At 38.4% G+C, this 24,159-nt stretch overlaps 1 protein-coding gene across 1 annotated transcript in view; it reads left to right on the top strand.

Moving 5' to 3' along the window:
- The window catches only part of LOC121859417 (influenza virus NS1A-binding protein homolog), a 61,565-nt gene that overhangs the window by 15,084 nt on the left and 22,322 nt on the right, over positions 1-24,159 (top strand). The window contains exons 2-6 of the mRNA XM_042356210.1: positions 15,175-15,305; positions 19,602-19,712; positions 20,161-20,292; positions 23,352-23,492; positions 23,842-24,021. Of these exons, the coding sequence (XP_042212144.1) occupies positions 15,180-15,305; positions 19,602-19,712; positions 20,161-20,292; positions 23,352-23,492; positions 23,842-24,021 (690 nt within the window). The 5' untranslated portion in view covers positions 15,175-15,179. The remainder of the gene's footprint in view (positions 1-15,174; positions 15,306-19,601; positions 19,713-20,160; positions 20,293-23,351; positions 23,493-23,841; positions 24,022-24,159) is intronic.

Below are 24,159 nucleotides of genomic sequence, written 5' to 3'. Positions count from 1 at the left end.
CTTTAATGTTCGAGAAAAATAGGAATACTGTATAATATACAGTATAATATACAGTATATTATACAGTATATTATACAGTATACTGTATAATATACTGTATAATATACAGTGTAATATACAGTGTATATGACACGCATTGCCAAGATATAAAATGCATTAGAAGAGGTGAAGCCAGACAACTCAAGATACATGTTAAGAAGCCAAGGTTTATGATTTCTTGTTTATAACAGTGAAACTAAAGGTTTAATGATAAGAAGACGCCTTAATTTAGCATGTCTACTGCGTCCCAAGGAGTGCGGTGGTCTGTGTATACAGTATAAACTTCGCCTCCTGTCCTAACCCTCGCACCGTGAATGCCTAAATATCGTAACTTCCAAAACATTAAGTATAGACCAGCCATCATGGATCACACACATAAACAAAATCCCGTGTAGATAACCATCACTAGATAACAGAAACAGAGGCTATCTATTTTTGGGGGTCTCGAGACGTGCCAGCAATTGACGGGGTCCAAAGGTGATGTGACAGGTCGAGCCAAGGGAGAACATTTTGAGACGCTGGTTGGGTGGATACTGTATGAGTTGGGCATTAGCGAGGTGATGGGATTCATGGTGGGTGATGACTGTAATGGTGGTTATGGTGGGTGGTGACTGTAATGGTGGTTATGGTGGGTGGTGACTGTAATGGTGGTTATGGTGGGTGGTGACAGAAATGTTGGTTATGATGGATGATGATTTATAATTCATATTTCTTCATTCATTATTCACCATCTCACAATCATTTAGTTTCACTCTTGTAATTATCGTTACTCATGGAAAATACATACAAATAATCTTCCTTATGAAACACATTTTGACACACATTGCGGGTCCAGGATTTACTTAAAACACACGTAACATTGAATTACATTATTTATTTCCCAAAGTTGAGGATATGTCGTTAAGTAAGGAGGACTTTTTAGACCTGTGTTACATGATAACCTGATTGTAAGACACATTTCCCCTTCACCAGCCGGGCTTAGGATGGCTTCTGGTTAGCCTGAACACTTGTGGTAGGAGGCCCGTCTAGCGTTCATGTCAGTCGGAGTAAAAAGGCGGATCTCTCTCTCAATTCTTAAATCATCATCCCACAAGAAGTTGGATCGTGTCTATTGTCAATAAACACCACATTCCACTCTACATGATTAAGTCTACGGTCAGCACATACCCTACATCATCGTCTACATTAATGTGATAACGTAAATCATTATAGATTCAGATTTTTCGTGTAAAAGTACTTTAAGAAAATGTTGAGTGTCGGTCGGGCGGAGGGAAAGAACATTAGTGATGATATTAGGTTTTATAAATGAAAGGTGTGGCGAAGAGTGGAAGGCGAGAATGGGAGGTCGGGGAAGGAGTAAAGGGGATGGATTGTGAAGGCTGGGAAATGCAAACAGGGTGAAGAGAAAGAAAGAAAGAAAGAAAGAAAGAAAGAAAGAAAGAAAGAAAGAAAGAAAGAAAGAAAGAAAGAAATGTTAGGCAAGAGGGACCGGGCCAGCCAGGTCATTGTCTTGTGGCGCCACCTTCAAGAGCACGATAACACGACACATAGGTTTGGGCTCTCAGGACAACGCCCGAGACTCTTGTTGTCATCTTATCACAGGCACTCCAAGGGTAACTCTGATGGTTCCCGAGACGATAAGGTAAGAGAGGTGGAGCTGATGGGGGTGTGGCGGGAGGGGGAGGTGGGTGGGTGTGTGGCAGGAGGGAGGTGGGGTGGGGTGTGGCGGGAGGGAGGTGGAGTGGGTGGCGGGAGGGGTAAGTGGGTGTGGCGGGAGGGGTAAGTGGGTGTGGTGAGAGGCGGTTCAATTTTAAGCGGGTTTGGTGCTTCGTCAGATGCTTCAAGTGTCGAGGGATAGGATTTGATTTGTCACCACAGGGTAATGGTTTAGTAACGCCAGTAGATGAAGTGTAAGTTTGGGTGGTCCAGAAAGGGTTAGAATGATGGATGTTTATGCGGGGCTGATCTGTGGCTGTCAGGACGTGTGTGGGAGGACGTGACGTAGTGTGTCGGAGTGTTGGGTCTGGTCGAGTGTTGGAGGATGTGGTGTGTGTTTGTGAGTGTTGGGTCTGGTCGAGTGTTGGGTCTGGTCGAGTGTTGGGTCTGGTCGAGTGTTGGAGGATGTGGTGTGTGTGTGTTTGTGAGTGTTGGGTCTGGTCGAGTGTTGGAGGATGTGGTGTGTGTGTTTGTGAGTGTTGGGTCTGGTCAGTGTTGGAGGATGTGGTGTGTGTGTGTTTGAAGTGTTGGGTCTGGTCAGTGTTGGAGATGTGTGTGTGTGTGTTTGTGAGTGTTGGGTCTGGTCAGGTGTTGGAGGATGTGGTGTGTGTGTGTGTTTGTGAGTGTTGGGTCTGGTGAGTGTGGGAGGACGTGACGTAGTGTGTCGGAGTGATGGGTCTGGTCGAGTGTTGGAGGATGTGGTGTGTGTGTGTTTGTGAGTGTTGGGTCTGGTCGAGTGTTGGAGGATGTGGTGTGTGTGTTTGTGAGTGTTGGGTCTGGTCGAGTGTTGGAAGATGTGGTGTGTGTGTTTGTGAGTGTTGGGTCTGGTCGAGTGTTGGAGGATGTGTGTGTGTGTGTTTGTGAGTGTTGGGTCTGGTCCATATGTAAGATGATAATCGCGATGACAAGCAGAATTAACGTGTTGACAGAGGACATTTTGTGATGAAGTATTAAAGAATAACGAAAATTCACGATGTTATTTATGATTCATTTAAATTAAGAGCATAGACGAGTATACTCACCAGAATATATGGGTTGGTATCTATGTGTTCAGATAGTCGTATCATTCGTTACTAAGGGAGGAAGGTCGAGTGAGAACTAATAACACATATTAGTCGTTATACTATTAAGAGGTAACAGGAACTTTAGACTTACCTAACAAACTCTAGGAAACACCCCTTATCTAACTATGCCCCGGAAAAGAGGGAATTAAGTTTGTTGTAATCACCATCATGATACTCACGAGGTAGCCTAGTTATACCACCAGTCGTCATGCTGCCCTAGCCCAGGAGAAGGTGCCAGAACAGCATGCACTATTCCAGGCCCCTTCCCTGGCCTGAGTGAAAACCCATTTCCACTACACAGACTCAAGCCCAGGTTAAGATTTTGACTTAGTATCCCCATATTCTGTTAGACTCGCCTCAGACACAAAACCTTCAAAGACTATCACGGAAGTTTTGAAATCACACGTCACTAAAGGTAAACAATTCAACAGATACAGGTAACCAGCGAACTGTTAAGTGATTCTAGTATCACAGTGCCCAAACTATGTGATGTTCACGAGGGGACACCAGCGATCATTGATACCCCTGTTGCCTTGAGCTGGTCATGTGCCAAGTGCTTGACTGGCTAGCCATGCTACAGTGTATGGTAGAGCTTAGAGAGATGTGCGGGAATGGGGGGACAGCAGCGTGTGGAGAGGAACTACAGTACAGGTCAGCACGTGAGGCCTTCGTGGGGTAAACATGAGCAAAGCCAGAGGCCACACGTGAAAGATTCGTCTGATTTTGTTTTGTTTTGTTTTGCTGCCGCAGGCCACTGTTGCACCCAACTTGGGGCTATACCTGGAAAAATAGACAATAGAGTACAATAAATTGCCTTACGCTCTCCTAATCTTTCACTAAAATTCAAAATTGCCCTTATTTTCACCGTGTGAGAGGTCCGACATTGATGGAATGGATCTTGATAGTGTCCTTGAAAAGCAGTTGTCTCCCTGAAGTACCTCCCACACAAACTGGCGTGTTCTGTGTTGTGAACCGAGAGGCAACATTGGCACGGGTGTCCTTGAGAGCTGATACAACCCGACAAATAGGCACCGAGATGACGAAGTATTATTTTGTCTGCAGTTAATTTTGCTTTGATTCTGACTGGTTTGTATATAATTCATTTAATTTCTTTACTTACAATTCTCAAAATGATAAGCGGAGAATTTGGGGAATGCAAAAATTCTTCAGCCTCTGTACAGTCTTTGTAACGAGGACGGTAAGACTGTAACCCGGAAATGCCTAAATATCATAAGTTAAAAAGGAGCCACAGCTAATTGTGGTTTTTAGTGTGAAAACACAGAAGCTGCAGGAGGATCAGATTATTAGACAACACCAAAAAACATGTTTGTTTTTTTTAATTACCAACAGCCTTGCCTTACTGGAAGACACCAGCAGTTACAGTACATGATAGGAAGCCACAGAAGCGGACAGTCTTATAACCGACACAATTCACATCTCTTCCGTGGTAGTGGGGCCATATTACAGTCAACATACAGCATGACACTCTGTGCTAAAACTAATTCATCCTGATACATGTTCCACAACGAATTACATATTAACTTGTTATCACTATACGACAAAACAAAATGAAGAAAACTGGCGTCGTTCGCAGAACAAGAGATTCTGGTCATTCTCCAAAAAATAACAAAACTCCCATGATCTGCCCACACCTGCAAGTGCATGAGGGAAGGCCTGCAGCCGTTGACAGCTTGCCAAGGAACTTAAGAAGGCATCCTAGCAATTGATGACCGTCTTCAGAATCAATAAATACTCATGAATAATAGTAAATAGTTTACAAATAACCACCCCGTAGTGTATTATGGAAGACTTGTAAGGGTAAACGCCTCCCACAAGTCAGCAACTACCAAATAAGATTACAGGTTCTTGTTCCCACTCAAGTCATGGGGCACCGCGCCTGTGGTTGTGCCTGCTGCCAGGAGAATTTTGTATATAAATTTTTTTTTTTTGTTATTCCCCCAGTGAATTATAGTGAGTGAATAACATAAAGATGGCTGTAATCTCATTGTTGGGACTTGCCAAATTGTTCGTTATTCCAAGATTTTGGAGATGAATATAATGCAAGTATAAATTGAACATTCGACAAGGATTATATTAGAAAATAAAGCAGCGCGTGTAGGTGTTAAGTGTGTGAAAGACAACGAAGTCTAGATGACACGCTGGTTGAGTGAGGTGAGAGAAGCAAGTGGTGGAGTAGGAAGTGAACCACACGTTGAAAGGCTTCTGCTGAGGCTGGAGTCTGGCTAACTTGTATACAGAGTTGGTCTAAGAACACGGGAAATATAACAATGATATAGCGTTATAATGCAGTTACTTACAGCGTTTATCAGAATTACCTCTAAATCAAGTTGACTTTGCAGTTCATGCTAAGATTTAGCAGACATGCTTTAGGCACTAGGATTTCGTAGGAGCCACCAGAAGCCAGACTATAGGGGCGCCGAGACAGGACTTTAATAGACCCATACGAGGATCTAGAACTACAGGAGGATGGAGCACTACAACAGGCGAACTCGTTAACTCATGAATGTCGCGGCCGCTTGGCGACACCATTGTCGCAGGAAGATCAACGTTTAACATGAAGTGCTTCATCCTCTTATAGTGCCACAACCCTTGACCCATCGTACATGTATTGAACTTAAAAATAAAGACATGGTTTTTGAAGAGCGTTAAGCAATATCACACACACACACACACACACACACACACACACACACACACACACACACACACACACACACACACACACACACATATATATATTTTTATATTAATCTGGATTTATGAAGGCTTCAATCAGTGTGTGTGTGTGTGTGCAGGGAAGCCACAACAGGTGTCGGCAAAAGTGGCACAGTAAATATAATCGTCCACCTGACTCCAGTTACCAGAAAGCAAGAAGTTGGGAGTATAATAAAACTTCGAGCAATATTGTCTTTGGTGGGAAGTCCAGTGATAAAGGGAAGGCAAGGGTTAAAGCGAAGGTCTATGGTGTATGCTACGGAATGTGCTGACGAATAGGTGCAACTGTTTTATTCATGTTAGGTGCAAAGTGAAATTTGTTTCCTGTTAATCTTTATCTTTCTTTATCTCTTACAGTCTCTGTATTCTTTACTGTCGAGCACTTAAAAAAAACTTGTTAATATATGGGAGCTAAATGATATACAAAATACAACAGAACATTATGGCAGCCTATCACATAATCCGCTGTACGATATACTTGTGGAACGTGTGCTATTGCTACCGTATATAACAAGGATCCTTCACTCACCTTGATATAACCACTCACAGTAAATCAGCATTAATTACCACGTCTACCCTTTGTTTCTCTTACGCCTCACACAAGCTTTACGGCATATACAATACGTACTGTATTGTGTATTAGTAAATTATTTTTTTCCTGGTCACACTGCTGCAAGGTCTTCTCCAAGTCCGAGGTGAAGTTAACCTATTAATTTGGTATTGTCACACACCACATACCACTCCAGGATGAGACAAAAATTGGGTTTTCTAAGACAGTGAATGCCGAGTATGTGTTTTTTTTTTGTGCGCAGTAAAGGTCCGTATGTAGTAAATATCATGAGTATATCGCTGCTCTACACAAGTTTTTTCGACAAATTAAAAACATCAATAATGAATTGAAGCTTACAAGCTGGCAATTCATTGAACATACGGTTTGTATGTGACGCCAGGGGACTAGGGTGCTAATGGTCCTGAAGTACATTATTAAAGCCTGTTGTTTACTACTCGCCTGCTAATGTTCAGCGGCATTAATAATATGGTAGGTCAACATAATAATTATGTTGACTGTCATATTCTTAACGAATTAGTGTTTTGTTCGGCTTTCAAGACAACAAAGGTGTTGCTTTAATTAAACCTAGATGTGATATCATATTTTAAAGCTTCTGGAAGTTACCACTTCAATCATTTGCACTCAGCAGGATGCTCAGCATGCTTCAAACTCATTTCGTTGATATAATAGTTAAATCCATATTCTCAATAGCTAAACTGCTAATGTTTATGCAACTATTGTCCTTTTGCTCGGTGCCTCTTAAGTTTCACAATCGTTGCTGAACTCAAATATGGCACTCGATTATTAGCCCAGCTTATTTCACCTATGATGATTAAATAAACACCTTAACAATACCTGGAGGGGTTAGGTAAGGTTAGCATCAGGGTGTTTACTCTTAAGGTGATGTAATGTGAGACTAATCTTCAAGTGATTTCTTAAGTGGATCAATGTACTGTGTTCCCTGAAGAAAGATGCATGCATAATCAAGGGAAATTGGACACTAAAGCCTTTTCCTCTCCAACCGCCTTCCACAAAAATAATGGTCCAGAATCAAAACAGTTTCCCAGGACGACTTGGTCTAACTTTGTGACTCCCAGCCAAGACCCAGCAGGATGTGAGCGGGGGTGGGCTGTAAAGGAGATGTTGTAACCTGGGTGAAATACGGAGGTCAGTTAAGAGAGAGATCTAGTAGAGGACGGGGGATGGCAGTGGGGGGGTGTAAAGAAAAGAACGAGAATATAACCTTAACGGAGTTGTAAGAGGTGAATAGTTAGCACATGTTTCTGGATCAAGGAGGTTTTGGGACAAGCCAGTTAGGTAAATTTGTGATTAGGGAGGATGATCATTCTGCCCACCTTAACCGTCTGACATCACTAACATCAACAGTGAGATCCCCGGTGATTAAAGCAAAACTAGGATAGAAATTTAATATACTTCTTAACAGTGGATAACTGTGTACCTGATTTTATTTCCCCTTGTCAGCGGAAACATGTAGGTGACGCGTTAATGTCATGAGAGCTGTAAAACAATTATTTCCATCAATATTATTTTTGGCTGCGTACAACTTCACTATCTGAATTTCCTTTCATGCTCAACAGATAATCTAAACAACACATTCCTTCGCCAGGTGAAAGGAGTCGTACGGGAACACTTTAAACAATGTGTGTTTACCGCCGCACGCCAATGTTTGGCTCCACTCATCTCACGGAGGTGGCCACTCAGCGAGCATGATTCCTTGGCATCACCGTGAAATGTACGAACTGTACGCACTATCCATCAGCGACTCTAAGATTTAGATTGCACTAGATTTCGATGATTTACTGTCCCAAAGATAGGTTAAATTACCCATTAAGCTTTGGACTAATCAACCGTCGGAATATATAACTTACCTGGCCACTCACCGAGGCCAAGCATAAACTCCACTTGTGGTCTACGTAATTTGCAATTCAGGATCATTCGAATGCTGTTTGTAATAATAATAATAATAATAATAATAATAATAATAATAATAATAATAATAAAAATAATCGGTTTATTAATAGAGTTGCAGCCGGTGGCTGAAAATATACAGACTTACATTTGATTTAGACAATGATATAATGTCATCAACACCACGATACACCAACATTGTAAGAGCCTTTCTACACAACAAACGCCCACTTTTCTAAATATAATCAAATTGCTGGAAACACCAACTATACTAAATAGAATTAAATTACCCTAAACATCTTCCAGTGGAATATACACACCTATGCTCTAACCATATAATAAATTCACTCACACCATTAGCCATTTTTCATTCAGTACACAACCGTTCCTCCACTCACCTCCCAACATTCATTAACTCATATAGATCTACAGTGTTACTGTGCAATGATCGCCACTCGCAACATATCCACATGGTTACAAGACGAAATTTCACTTAAATGCCTTAAAAGGTGTATGGACTGAACCCGGTGAGGTTTTCTTTTCTGCATTATTGTGGTAGGATTTTGTTCATTGGAAATTTTCTGGTAGGATTTTGTCCATCTCTCTTTCAGCCTCCGCCCCTCTCTCGTACCCTTCCATTGTGGTGCCAGGAAGAGCGGACAGCTTTAACGAGGGAGGAGCCTTCCCCTTGATCAATGTTCCCACGCTGTACGGACGCCCCAACCCTCTATTGCCGGCCCCACACCACGAACAACTCAGCTTACCCTAGGCCACCCCATACTACAAAAATTTTAACCCACCCTCGCCCGCCCCATACTATGGATAACTAAACCCACTGTTGCCCACCTCACTCTACGGATACCTGAACCCATTCTCGCCCGTTCTTTTGTTATTTCCTTTTTAATTGTAATTATTTTTGTTTCTCAAATAATTGTCGCTGAATCCTGCTATTCGGAGTTGCTAATCTATGTTCCTTCTTAACAAATGTAGTGTTACTTCCAACTGTTTGTCGTAGATGTATTTTTATTGTTTTTATTATACAGTACTACACTAGGCTATTTATTGTATTTTTTCTCCTTGCTCTGCCCTCATTACAATATTGCAATCTCAGTCGTTGACACACCAACATAAGAACTGCCATATATTTAACCTAAATAGAAAAAAAATGTATTGATAATTGTCCAAATATGTAGAAATATGTTCCCTTTTGCATTTATACGTTTTTACTTGGTCATATCTAATTACTAACATTGTTTCCCAAGAGCCGTGGACGTGTGTTAATATTGTTGAGCAAGTTTCGCCTGAGTAAAGTTTGTTTGTACAAAAAGTGAATTGTCGGATGCGCCATAGATATAAAAAGGTCTTCCACTACATTTCCTTACTTTTTTTTATTACTATTAAAGTGGCACTTTTTAAGAGGAAATTGCATCATCTCCTCACATATTTCTGTGTTTTATAAAAGAATTCAGATATTTTGCGCAGGCTGAATTCTTGAACAGTTCATTGATGTTTCTGAAATTAGATTTATGGCTCCCAAGCACTCAATGTATTGTGAGGTGTAGCTGTCAGACCGTTTCCTATACCTTTGAAAGAACTAACCTATCTAGTACAAATTTCTACAGAAGCGTAATGAAGTTATATTGGTGCAACACCGTTGATAAATTAGCTAGGGTTAATTTAGTCTAAGAAGGTGATACAGTAGATTTTTTGTTGGTGAGAAAACTGATGCAATTTAATCATCTGCGATATATCGTAATATAAAGTATTGTAGCAGTGCGTTATCAGTATGTGCTGCATCATTTATAGTTTATGTTTCCTAACAATCTGCGGTATTTGTAAACACTTGGGAGATCGTGTTAGGTAAGGTATCAGGAAATAAAATACCGTAGTCGATATAACTTACGCATTTTAACTACGAAAGGAATTGTAGCATTTAAAAACGCGTCGAGAGAATATTACGTAAACACAGCTGCAAAGGGCAATCTGGCGAACTCACAAAAACCTGCTAGTGTAGTAGTGTAGTAGAGTATGTACTTACGAGCGTCAGCTGCACCTCTTGACATGATAATACCTTTGACCTGGATTCGCAGAGCCTGGGGGGATCTAGAGGGGGAGGGTGTCTGTGCATTAGACTAAACTTGGGTGGATTACGGTGAGGTGAACATTCATCGGGAGAACTTCTTCATGTGTGTCTTGGATGTGGAACTACATGTGATTGATATTTTAACATACGAAATTAATAGATTTTGTGTGAAACTTGTTACTTTGTTTAACAAATGTTATACATTTCCTGTGTGATTCACCCACTGAGAGTGGGCTCAAAGAGCGAATTCGCTCACTGAATAAAAAAAAAATAACCACAATATGTTGTGGGCGTTTTCAAAATACTGCAACCAGAAAGCGAAATTTTGCGTCATGTGATTTTCCCAACAACCGTTACAACGCCTTTTAAACGGCTTGAAAATTTATCTAACCTAACTTTACCTAACCAAACCTAATCATACCTAATCTAATCCAACCAAACCTAACCTAACCAAATCTTATCTAACCTAACCAAACCTTATCTAACCTAACCAAACCTTATCTAACCTAACCAAACCTTATCTAACCTAACCAAACCTTATCTAACCTAAACTAATCCAACCAAACCCAATCAACCTAACCCAACTCAAACTAACCTAAACAAACCTAATCTAATCCAGCTCAGACTACCGTATATAAATTTTTTTATATTCTCATATCACAGTTTTTTTTATTGCTTTACATGCCTCCAATTCTTTAATATTAATACAAAATATTCTCCATAAGCGGCCGTGATCCGTGTATTTTCAGTGGGAGAAACCGCTGATTGGTTGTTAGCCATTCGGGCGCTGCACAAGGCTAAGGAGTTTGCTTTTCCCTCTGGAGGTGTCATGCGCACAACTCAGCATAAGCGTCTGCACAGACAGAATAACTAAGCGTTAGCTAGTCCGTTCATCTAAAACGCCTTACAATAAACGGCCTAAGTCTATACTGTGTTATATGAAAAAAATAGTTGTAATTTTTAAGATTTAAATCTAAAAAAGGGCATTTTGTGAAAATTAAAACATTAAATTTCATTAGACAACTCTTGAAAACAAATATAAATACAAAAAATTTATGTCATCGCTTGAGAACATGTTTAAAAAGGCAAAGGTAACATATAGTAGGTAGTAGGCAGCTACCAAACAGGGAGGTACTACAACCTGGGAAGATATTGGAAGCATAATGTGTTGTCTAATGGTAGACCCTGCTGCCATATGGCATCACAAAAAATTGTGACCAAGTCCCAGGTTGCTGATCTGTCTTTCTGCCTCATTTACACACAATTGCAGGGTCTCAATTGTTTATCTTACTATTGACAACACAACATACAAACTGTCATTTCTCAATATTGATTGATTTTTTTAATTTTTTCATTATTATTATTATTATTATTATTATTATTATTATTATTATTATACTTTTTATTTATTTTATTAATTATTAGTAATATTATTAGTATTATTATATTTCGCCCTCCAGGCCCTGATGTGGGTCAGTGACCTGTGCCTGGGTGGGCTATTCCCCGTAAAACAAAACATGGCGAGGTTTCAATATGACAAGACTTCATGAACAACAACAACAAAGTGTTCTTGCGATACTACTGGAAATCAAGAACTCAAAATCACGAGGAAAATAAATGAGAATAATGATATTTAGTATCTATGTAGAAATATAGCCATTCGACAACTGTATAGTGGGCCGAGACCCCGATAGTGGACGTGGACTATCACTTAGTCAATGGAGCAGGAGCCATGATCCATCCCATGGTTTGGGTGTTATTTGTCGGGCTACGGCAAAGGGTTTAATTTTTATATAATTCTTCCAGTGATTCTTGTAAGAACTGCAAAATATTATCTGTTCAAGGGCAGAATCAATGCTAAAGATAGTTAATTTAGTTAAAAATAGTAAATTGCTTGTTAAATCTTTGCTGGGGGATAGACAAAATTGAAACATTTTTAAAAATCAATTAAACCAGAAACAAAATGACTTCATTTAAATAGGCAAAGCAAAACTCATGTGTACACTTATCGTCGCAAATGCAATTAGTGACGAGCGAGGAATAGTTTTACCACACATGGAGGCTACTCAGATCTCATCTTTCTTGTAAATCTCTGTTGATTATTATCAAATGACTAAAAGCATTGTAAAGTCAAATTCGCTGTGTTACAGTTTACAACCTTATGTTATACTTCCCGAGAAAAAAAAATATGCAGTGATCTTTTGGTATCGACTATGTTAGTACTGTGTAACAAAAAAAACACGAAAAGAATTCTCAAGTACTAGTCACAAATGAAGAACATTAAAGATGATTATACCAATCTGTGCTACTATACTGTAGTATGTGGTCTACCTAGCTGGATGCGGTCTACCAGGATATTTACACTGTAGCGTTTAACCTATAACTTAATCTAATATATCTTAATTTAACCTAGGTGGTTAAGTTAGTTTAATGGATACTACAGTGTAAATATCCCGGTAGACTCAACTCCAGCTCGGTAGACCGCGTACTAAATTAGCACCTACTTATCTTAGTGTACCTAATTCGTTACCCGTCTAAATTAACAAGAAAGTGATGCGGTTAATATAGAATATCGATTTAAGTTGTTAATTAGCAGATGAAGGTTCGCAACCCCAAAGAGGGACTAACATATTAAAAAAAAAACATACTTAGGTGTTAAATTAAGTAGCAATACAAAAACAACGTAGAAAAAGAAAACAGACCCTTGGATAACATCTCATTAAGCATAAGGAAAACATCTGAATATTTTGCATGAATAAATGCTTAACCACGCGCCAAGCACTAAAAAAACTGGCTCCTGCTGGCGTTTAACTGTTGTTTAGCTTGTCTGGTAACCGGCTCGGGGTAGCACCAGTACGCAGGAGTGAAGCGTACTGTACTTACCCACTCTGCTGGGTTTTTCTCATGTCACTAAACTGAGTCTGCTGCGCAAATCATTGAACGGAATTTATTCATTGCAATAAAGGCTCTTGCAAACTACTTATATATATATATATATATATATATATATATATGATCGCTCAGATCTCTGTGTAGTCAGATGTGACAAGAATAACTGCTTAGAAATGAAATATATGTTATATATATATATATATATATATATATATATATATATATATATATATATATATATATATATATATATATAAATATATGATCGCCCAGATCTCTGTAGTCAGATGTGACAAGAATAACTGCTTAGAAAATGAGAAATATTACGTGCTAGCCCAGACGCTCATGCAACGCCTCCAAGGAGGTAGTGGCAGTGTCTGGCATATGCTCAACACTTGGTTAATGAGACGCCTATGAAGACATGGAAATATACCGTATTCTATAGAATTTTATATACCTCTTAGTTACCTTATGGATATAATCAGTGGGAGGCTTACTTTACCCAGAATAAAGATATAATCACTTCGTCTCATTCTAAAATTTAGAATCTAAACTGACTCACCTTCGGGGTTATTATTCTATCGCATTAGTGCTGTCTCGCACACAAATTTACCAGTACAGCTTCCGGGCAAGTCTTTAATGTTGAATGAATGTAAATGCTATAATTTCTGCAAAAATTTCTCCCAATGTTTGTGAAGTAAATATTTTATGAAAACAAAGTGATGTGCATAACTCTTGAACTGAAAATTCTCCAACTGTTATCTTGTTCCGTCTTGTGCTTCCGTAACTCTGGAGGAGCGAAACTTTTGTACACTTCTGATTGACGTTAGTTAACTTGGGAACTATAATGTTTCAATGGGTAATTTTCAAATCAGTCCACTTTTTAGGTTATTTTACTGCTAATCACCCTAAAGTGTTTTCCCGGGTCTCGTGGTTTACGCAAGACTGACCATAAAGATACAAATTTACTCGGTAAAATTGCCATACACATTCTCATAGACAGCGCAGGTGTACAATGTCCATAGTGCAGGTATGCAAACAATACACAAACAGTTCAGCATACAAACAATACACATAGTACAGTGCAGATATACAAACAGTGGTAAACATAAAATAGGTTTGTCCAAGAATAGTCCAATAAATCCACCATATGCTTATTTTTGGTCAGTGATACTTCCTTGTTATTTTTCCATATATATATATATATATATATATATATATATATATATATATATATATATATATATATATATATATATATATATATATATATATATATATATATATATATATATATATATATATATATACAAGCAAATCACTGTAGTTGCGCATGATCCAGGTATATGCTGATAACCGCAAGGAAAGAAGAAAACACGAAGTTCCCAAGCACTTTCGTGTAATTCACATCTTCAGGGGTGAGTACACTAGTACAGTCTGTTTGTACTCGCCCCTGAAGATGTGAATTACACGAAAGCGCTTGGGAACTATGTGTTTTCTTCTTTCCTTGTGGTTATCAGCATATACAGTGGGGTATGCTATAGCGAATCTAATTGGTTCTAGAACCTTGTTCGTTATAGCATTCGTTCGTTATAGGATTAATCCGTTCCAGGCCCCCCAAATACAACCACTTAACACTGAAAAATATAATATAAAATTGTAAAAATTTTAAAAAAGTGCATAAATATGCATCTAAACCCCTGAAATAAAGAATATCGTTAATACTTGTAGTACAGAAACAATAAATTAGTAAAAAAGAAAAAACAATTTTTTTTAATAATGTTCGTTGTAGGAGTTTCGTTCGTTATAGCATTCTCAATTTTATAGGTAAAACCGTTTGTTATAGGAATATTCGTAGTAGGATCCGTTCGTTATAGCATACCCCACTGTATATATATATATATATATATATATATATATATATATATATATATATATATATATATATATATATATATATATATATATATATATATATATATATATATATACTGTATATATATACAGTATATATATATAATGTACAAACAGCCAGTGGCCGATTTTCTTTTCCTCGGCACCAATTCCACTACTGTATTATTATTATTATTTCCCCAATATTGACACCTACATGACCTGTCGTCCAAGTAGTGTAAATTTAATCAGTGTTTGTTGTTTCTCTGCAGGCAAGATGGTGACTGAAGGCAAAATGAACTGTAACTTGGTAATGGAAGACCTGCCTGAGGTGCTGCACCAGCGCCTCGGTCAGCTCAACCAACTCCGAAAGAGTCGGCACTTCTGTGATGTTGTCCTCCAAGTGAGTAATGAGCAGAGAAAGGGGTAGAGAGGAGTATAGGCCCGATACACACGTTCACTTTTAACTGAAATAATGTATCACATTTTGTGTTCACAACGGAGACCCCACACGAGAAAAGAAGGGTTTGGTCTGAAGCAGCAGCAACATGTATGTCCCCTGTGGTTGTTACCCATTGGTAGGTATCACTATCTACTCCAAATGACTGACTGAGATTGACAAGGTCAGCGTTGGTGCAGTCATGGGGTGAACCAACACTTGCAACAGTATTACTATACATCCATCACCAACGTTTGAAAAAGTGAGCAAAAAGAGACGGAAGTTTTTACAGTCTATTTGTAATAATAAACTTCTGAAATCCCTGGTGACTAAAATTTAATGTACCCTGCAAGATGAGAAAGGTAAATATATCTACTGGCGGCTTACCTGAGAGGGAAAAAAATTTTGATTAGGGGAGAAGTGGTTCAGCTACTAACTGATGATCAATAAACTGTACAGATGATTTTCTTTGCAACAGATGATACGATAGATTGGTACATTTTCTCGAGTACGTCTGAGAAGCCAAACTTACAGACAGCAATATTGGATGCAAATACCAATTTCAGTATCATAACTAGTTGATGAGTATAACTTTGTACCTTTAAATAAACGCTCACCAAAATCATATCTTGCAGGAGAGTTTCAAGTTGAATTAAGCAGTACTACGCCGAGTCCTATAACAAGTATGCTGAAGTGGGAAAGTGTGGTAAGCAACGAATAGGTAGGTACTATAACCATCGACAGGTCTAACTATATCCAGATGAAATATGAATGTCGACGTGGCTAATTACAGGCCAGACGAAACATGAATACTGTCTAAGTAAGCCACAGAATAATGTCGACGGATCTACTAACTTTTGGGCAGACTAAACATGAATCGATTTAACTTTAAATATTAAATCCCACCTGCTTTTACCCCTATTGAGAAAAAAGGGAAAGTAAATCTACATATCATTTTCCTCGAGAGCAATAACAATCGTGTGCAGGTATCCGAAATGTGAACAGAATGGCTAGGGAATCTAATGTACAGTACAATGAAACAGTCTATGGTGAAAACACGAAAATAAATATTCATACAGTGACAATGACTGAAAAACGTGGATGAGTAATTACGGGCTCATAAATGGCATTAGAAAAAGTCATGTGTGTTGATATATGCCAAACAGTGTTTGGTACTCACCTAGCAACTAGTGGTAGCCAGTCCCCGGCCATGTCACACTAACTTCTCTCTCCTAGTCTTTCTCGCCAGCTGACTGCAACTTCTCACTTTCTCTTTCTGTTTTCTCTCATGTTCAACACTGACAAGTATAACCAAGACATATGTTGGCGTGTCATTCCATAACACACTGACATCCCCTTTAAAATAAATTTTACATTTCAGTATCGCTTCACTATAATTTGTTTTTAATTTTTCGCAGCTGTATATACGAATAAAACTTCAGATTGTGAAGTGTATGATTCCAAGTGATAAAGAAATATGCACAACAGACATACACGGCAATGTTTTAATAGATAAAAAATTAATATATTACTGTACTGAACTTTACAATCAAGGCGTCCAGAAAATAGCCCGTTCTGGGATTTTGTTTCTTCGAACAATTTGTACTTGAATGTACTTGTAGTAAATGGATATGATATCGAAACTGTGAAAAGACCACTTTAAAAAGGAAAACGGCAGGTAGTGCGTGGCCGTTGCTCCTTCGGCAAACTGACAATAAACCTCTGATTTTTTTTCTTTAGTAAGACCGAGGTTTGCAACCCAGTAGAATCAGTATTGTTCATCTGTAGTTTACATAAAAAAATAGGTGCCAATATCAAGGTAAAAAAGAACAATATTGACAGTTTGTTTGTATTTTCACGTTGGTGAACTGAATTCTGTGAGGGTAATTCATGCCTGTATTATTGATGATTTAATATTTGATAAGTTCTAACCAAAACAACAAAATCGTTGAATAGCCACGCTCCTGGTAGCAAATATACGCTTGCAAAGGAGGGACTGCAGGAGACAGGTGTTTGTGGGCCGGAATACTGTTTCAGTTAATTAAATCAGGAAAGGCATCCATTGGGCTGACCAAAGTAGCCAAAGTACATTTAATAAGATATAACTGGAGACCAATATGTGTTGATTAATCCTTGGGTGTAATAAACTGTTACCACTAAATATGTCGCATCCCACTAGGTAGGGATCATTCACAGGTTAATATTTAGTAGTTGCCACCACCTAACTGAATATCGAGTCACATATAGGGAGGTAGAGAAAAAATATATAATTATTTATTCTAAAATGCTTCCGTTGGAAGTTTATAGTTTTCGAGTTATTTTAACTCCTATTTTATAATATTTAACCATAGTCATAGTCGTGTGCACCAATCAGCGTGAGTGCCGTTGTGATGTAATACTCGTGCCCTAATCAGCACAAGTCTCCTCTCTCGGGCAGTTGGAAGATGACTCTGTGTGAGAAGGATGTACATTGGCTGGCTGGCGCGCAGGGGCGATTCTACGGGGGGGGTCCAGGGGGGCCATGGCCCCCCCAGATTTTGGGCTGGCCTCTGGGTTGGCCCCCCACTTTTTATTCTCAAAATTTTAATTCAAAAAACATTCCCAAAACCAGGAAGTGAGTCAAGTGACTCGGGCAGTGGATGCGCCGCACGCCAGATGCAGGCATGGGTGAGGCGAGGTGAGGTGAGGCCCGGAGGGCAGGAATTGGGAGGGTGCAGATATGCGGGGTGGGGTCACATCACGGTGTATATAAACAAACTGCCTTGTCGGTGATGAATATTCCCACTCTGTATTTCCACTGAGGAGGGTGACAGACTGACAATAATTGTCGAATTTGTCCCCAAAACTACCCAGAAGAAATATTTCGTCTGCCACAGTGCCACTGTGGGTTTTTCTATTTGCTAAGTGAGGTATGTTTAGAGAGAACATGTGAGTAATTTTTTATCTATAGGAGTAATATTACAATCAGTCACTCTTAATCATTCAGTAATAATGCCAAAAACTGCATCTTGCAAGTTGTACACAGGTTTGGTTTTGCCCCCCCCCCTCCAACATTTACCTTGGCCCCAAAGTGGCCCCCTCACTTTCCGAAGGCTAGAGACGCCACTGCTGGCGCATTATTCAGCGCATTTTGGACAATGAAGCAGCAGCAGTTGACATTTTTAGGGCTCACAGTGTTCTTGTTTCATCTGTAAGGTGTCCAAAATGTAATTCAAAGTGTCAGTACCATGTAGATCACCATGCATGGTACTGTGGTAAGAGATGGACACTGATGAAGACACCACTTCCTCATTCACCCCTGTATCTCTTACTAGGGTAATTTTCTTACACACTAGGGTTTAGGTTAGGTTAGGTTTTTAGTTTTTTGAGCTTTTTACATTGTTTGACCTTCCACTTTTTTATCAATATCTCAACAACTGCTCATTTCCGACAGTAATGAAGGTCATATTTGTATTTAGCACCATGATTTACACTAAAAACCCATTTTCAAAAGTCAGTTAGGTGGTACCAACTACTAAATATTTACCCAAACACCAGCATCAACTTGTTAGGCTAGATGCTCTATTGTCTATCCTGTTGTGCTGTACTGTACAGTATTGTACTGTACTCAAGAGTGGTAAGATGCAAGATTCTATCCTATTCATCAAGAAAACAAACATGGCTCTTTCAGAACACATTACGGAAATTGTACATACTGTACATAATTATTTTAAATGAGATGCACTTTGCAAATGTAGTACTGTACTGTACTAATATTGTATTATGTGAGGCTGCAGTTGAACACCCCATGAGTTACAAACCTTTTTGTCGCTTGCCATCTTACTATCCAATTGGTCATCTCTCTGTTTCATGCCCAGGCTTTTAAGAAAATTTGAGCATGTGCTAATGTTGATCAAGCCTTGAAAAAAAAATGCAAATTACACTTGGTGCTACCATGACATTTGCTGGTAGATTTTCCCATGAGTTTACAGTCATCACTATGTTTGTTGTTATACAATAATGTTATTACTGAGTTTCATCAACAAAGCTCTTACAGTGCATAACAAAGTTAGTACAATACACATTTCCAAGTTTCCAACAGATAAAAATTATGAGACATTGAACTCTTTTGTGAATCACTAATTAATCCTGACAGTTAACTCCACTGATACTTAGCTTCCTTGGCTTGAGGCTGTTAACCTCTGGCTGAGCAGCAATCAGCTAACTGATATTGTCTATTGGATGTCTCGAGACTGAAAATGTCGTCGTCTTCCTTTACAGGTGGGGAGCTCTGAGATACACGCCCACCGCTCTGTTCTGTCCTGTGCCTCCCCATACTTCTTCGAGTTGTTTACTTCAGATGATGAACGCAAGACTGCACATGAAGGAAAGGTTAGCTAAGAGAAAGCTTTTGCTTTTAATCAAATACTCAGAGCAATTTTCAGTATAATATAGTGCTCAAATATTAAGAAATCTTGATTAAGTGATATTCAGTAACAGAATAATGTACTACAGTACTAAGAAAGGTACCAATTATATTTTATTTTGTGATTTTTTTATCTTTTATTTAAAAAATTTAGTTTATATATATAGAGATATTGCATATTAATGTATTTGTCTGTGAACTATGTGGATGATTTTTATTTTAAAATACATTTGACCATTCATTTATTATAACTTATTTTGTGATGAACTAATTACAGGGGGTCCCCAACTTAACGAACATCCGACTTGCGAATGCTCGCCTATACAAATGGGGTTAAACTTTAGATTTACAGTATTTTATTTACCTAATGACTTATTTTTTACTTTCATTTACTGTATTTTTTTCTTTCCTCAGCTGATGTACAAGTTAAGTAGTGGATTTGAGAGAGACTCTGTGGAGAGGCTTGTAAATTATGCCTACACTGGATGCATGGAGGTGCCAGACCCCCTTGTCAAGAATGTCTTCATTGCTGCCAAAAGGCTTAAGGTGTGTACAATACTAGGTAGATGCCTAGCTCCCTTCTCCTGATTACTAAAAAGGCTTAGAGGATTTTATAACATGTTGTATATTAAAAAGCTTTTCATATTACAACAAAATTACTAATATGGACACAAATCTTGTGAGTAAATCAGAGCCTCGGGAACCAAATTATACCAGGGGGTGCTGAAAATTAATTATGGTGTGCTAGATACTGTGGGGTGCAATGGATAACACCCTGTGGAGAAAATTAAACAAAGGCAAATTTTAGTAAACAAACAATTACTTGGTAATTTAGAATTACTTTACAGTAAGACCTCAGAACCTGGAAATAAATTATCCTGGTTTTAGAAAACTGAACCCTTTGAAAAACAATACAGTGTATTAAAAAAATAAATTTCCATGACTCATTGTTATGTACAAATATTTGCAAGTGTAAGAATTAAAATACAGGTATCCCCTGATTTACAATCGGGTTACGTTCCTGAAAAACCCATCACAAATTGAAATATCGTAAATCAGGAGCATAATAACATGGGGTTCAATGGGATACGTTCCCAGCCAGTCCAACACCCACATGTATCATAAAAAAAAAAAAAATCCTACACAAATAAAATAACTAAAACACATGTCCCCTTCGAGTCTAAGGGACTCTTGAAGGTGGAGACGTCACCCTGACTCCCACACAACTTCACAATGTCAAGCTTCACCTCCAGAGACACGGTTCTCCAGGGTGCCTTGGCCTTTCCAGACGTAATTGCCTCAGCAACATGCTTGCTAAACACCTTCAAAGTTACACTGCACACTTCACAGTCATAAAAACATGTCACAAAAACAGAGCAAAAGCACTTGTCATAATCTCAAAAACTGAATACAGGTACTGTGCAATCTGAACATTAATGATGTCCGCTTACTTTACGGAGAAAAATTACATTGATGATAACGTAAAAACAATGATAGTGGCCGACAATGCTCACATCATACTCACAACAGTAGAGGTAAAGCATTTAACAGTTACAAAAACCATAGCAAAAAATCACTTCACAGTCGCCAAAACAGAGTGCAAGGGGGACGTTAGTGTTGTCTTCTCTTGGTAAGGTAAAAAAAAGATAAGTCACAACACTAATACTAACCGATAATCTTTGAGCTACACAATTATGGGCAGATACGTTTTTTTTTTATATCGTAAGTTGGGAGGTGGTCTTAATACATCACACAGTGTTCAAGGAAAATTATCGTAAATAGGGAGATCATAAATCGGGGGTTGCCTGTACATTGTTAGCAAATTTCTACACAAGTTAGACTGAGTACAGTATACAGTATTTTAGTCTTCACCATAAATACTGTATACAGTATTTTTTTCTATCACATTGTGTGAGGACCTTCATTTTTCATTCCAGTTCTATAATACACTATCATAGGGATGTACTGTATATCAACTCTCATCACAACTAAGAGAGGCCAAAATTACTGTATTTTATTTTCAGTTACCTTAATTATTGCCGTACACATCACAGTACATTGTACCTTATAGGTGAAAGATGCAAGGAAGCTCTGGGTAACAATATGGGACTCTTTTTTTTTTCCCCCCTGTATTGTAATGAAATAGTGAGGCAAAATCCTTTTATAGTATTTTGGCAGATACCATGGCATTGCATTTGATTCAAAATTTAAGACAGGGCAAGAGCATTGTATAGCAATGTACAGTTGTGGATGAAAGTTCATTCCCCTTGGTGAAGCCGAGTCGCTGGAAAGAGTCTCCCAACTTACCCTGATTGTCGTCTGATGTGGCTGTGCTGTTTTATCTCATTTGGAGTTGATGCTGCTTCATTTTGGGAGGGAGCGAACTTTTGACCCCAATTGCACCAACTTAAATTGGATTTTCACATACCAAGTAGCCGTATGATTTGTGTACTTTCCCACTTACACTCATTAGGGATTAAAGATAGGTCATGCAAAAACGATACATTAGATTACAAGTGTCTAGAAGTTATATGTGACCAAGTTTGGAGTACAATATAGTACAGTTATATGTAGCAGATGCCGGGAAAATAAAAAGTTTTCCCAGTAATAATTCCATGGTTAATCAACATTTTCTTGGATAGGGTAGTAAGTGAGGTGGAAGAAAGAGTAAATAGGGAGGTATGCAAATTTGGTGAATACTGTACAGTAATGGTGCGCATATGGAAACATTTTCATGGATGGGGTACAGTAGTATGATGGTTGTAACAAGCAAGAGTAATAGTGAGGGGTGCAAGTTTGGTAATGACAATTGTGATATAAGTTGGAAATGGAAAAAGGAGACTTACTCTTGCAAATGTCAGTGCTCTGATGAATGATTAGGAAGAGTTAAAAAATGTTATTAAGCGAGATTGGAAGATTGTGAACTTGAGGAAAATTAATAGAATGTGAACGAAACTTAATTAATGAAACTAAGTTGAAAGGGGAGATGGAGAAATGAATGTTTGGTTCATTGGAGATAGTAAGGAGCAAGTGAGATGTTTTAGGGATTTAGGAGTGGTTACATGAGTGACTGGAGCATTGAGAGATGAAATAAATCACAGTGGAGCAAAAAAAAGTAAGGGATGCATAAAGAAGTGTATATTGAGAACTGTATCAAAGGAAGCAAAGAGATGTGCAGGGAGTCATTGAGCCAACATAACTACAGTACTGTTTTCTGGTGTGAAATGTGGTCTCTAAATACAAGAGGAAGAATCAAACTAGATGTGACAGAAATAACAAACTTGTTGAGAGCAATACTAGGGATGAATATGATACAGAGGATAACAAATGTAGAAATTAGAGAATGCAGATGTGAAAGAAACATCAAACTGAGACCAGACTAATGTCAAGGAAAGGTAAAAGTTACAGGGGAAGACAAAGGAGATGGAGAGATCAGGTGGAATGAAGGGAATGGACATCAAGGAAGTAGCAGTATGTGTAAATGATACAATAACAGAACACTTGTTATACAGCATTAAGAGCAATTGAACTGTAATATGGCTTGCAGGAGTAATAAAAGGACATACCAGTATATAGTTCCATAGTAACAAATTATTGATTGACAGATGGAGACTGTCTCTCGAGCCTGTGGTGAGCATCTTGTAGCCCATCTGGCTCCTGACACCTGCCTGGCAGTGCGAGCTATCAGTGGAATTGCTTCTAATGAGGAACTTGTCACCCGTGTTGATGAGTATATCCAGCAAGTGGTGAGTTGAATCTTAGGACTTGATTTTATTCTGTAATGATAGTTTTAGATTCTGTAAAGGATTCTTTAGTAGAAATTCTACAAGTAGAGTATATTAAATTCTGTTGGTGTGTTATTGAAGAGGAGTTGACAGTATAATAAAGAGTATTTTTTGGTTTTTGAAAAAAACTGATACTGTGTACATATTATTTAAAAAAAAGTGATGATGATAATGAGGTATATTTTAAGTTACCAGGCTCACTCCACAATTTTCTGCTGTTCTTTTAAGTTTATGGTCAATTTTTATCTATACAATATGATTTTTATACTTCATTTGGCTTTATTAACATTGGAGGTTCTTTGTCTTTCAGAGTGATTTGGTACAAGTGACAAGGGATGCATTGGGTATCCCAAGGATCCAGGTCTCTGTTATACATAGGACACTTGATGAAGCTGCCATCACAGGGCGTGCCCTTTGCATCCTTGTTTTGGAGTGGATCAAGAAGCAAATGGTTGAGGAGGAGCTTCATTTGGATTTAATGAAGGAGAAGGTAAGAAATTGTTTACCGGGGGTATATGTTTATTATTTTAGTGAATTAAATGCAAAATACTGGGTAATAATATATCATCATCTAACTTTGGATCTCAACTAAAGGTCACTACATGTACAGTACAGGATTTGTATGTTA

This window comes from Homarus americanus, unplaced genomic scaffold (assembly GCF_018991925.1).
Source record: "Homarus americanus isolate GMGI-L3 unplaced genomic scaffold, GMGI_Hamer_2.0 scaffold7626, whole genome shotgun sequence".
NCBI classification, from domain to species: domain Eukaryota; kingdom Metazoa; phylum Arthropoda; class Malacostraca; order Decapoda; family Nephropidae; genus Homarus; species Homarus americanus.
This window is presented reverse-complemented; position numbering and strand designations above follow the sequence as displayed.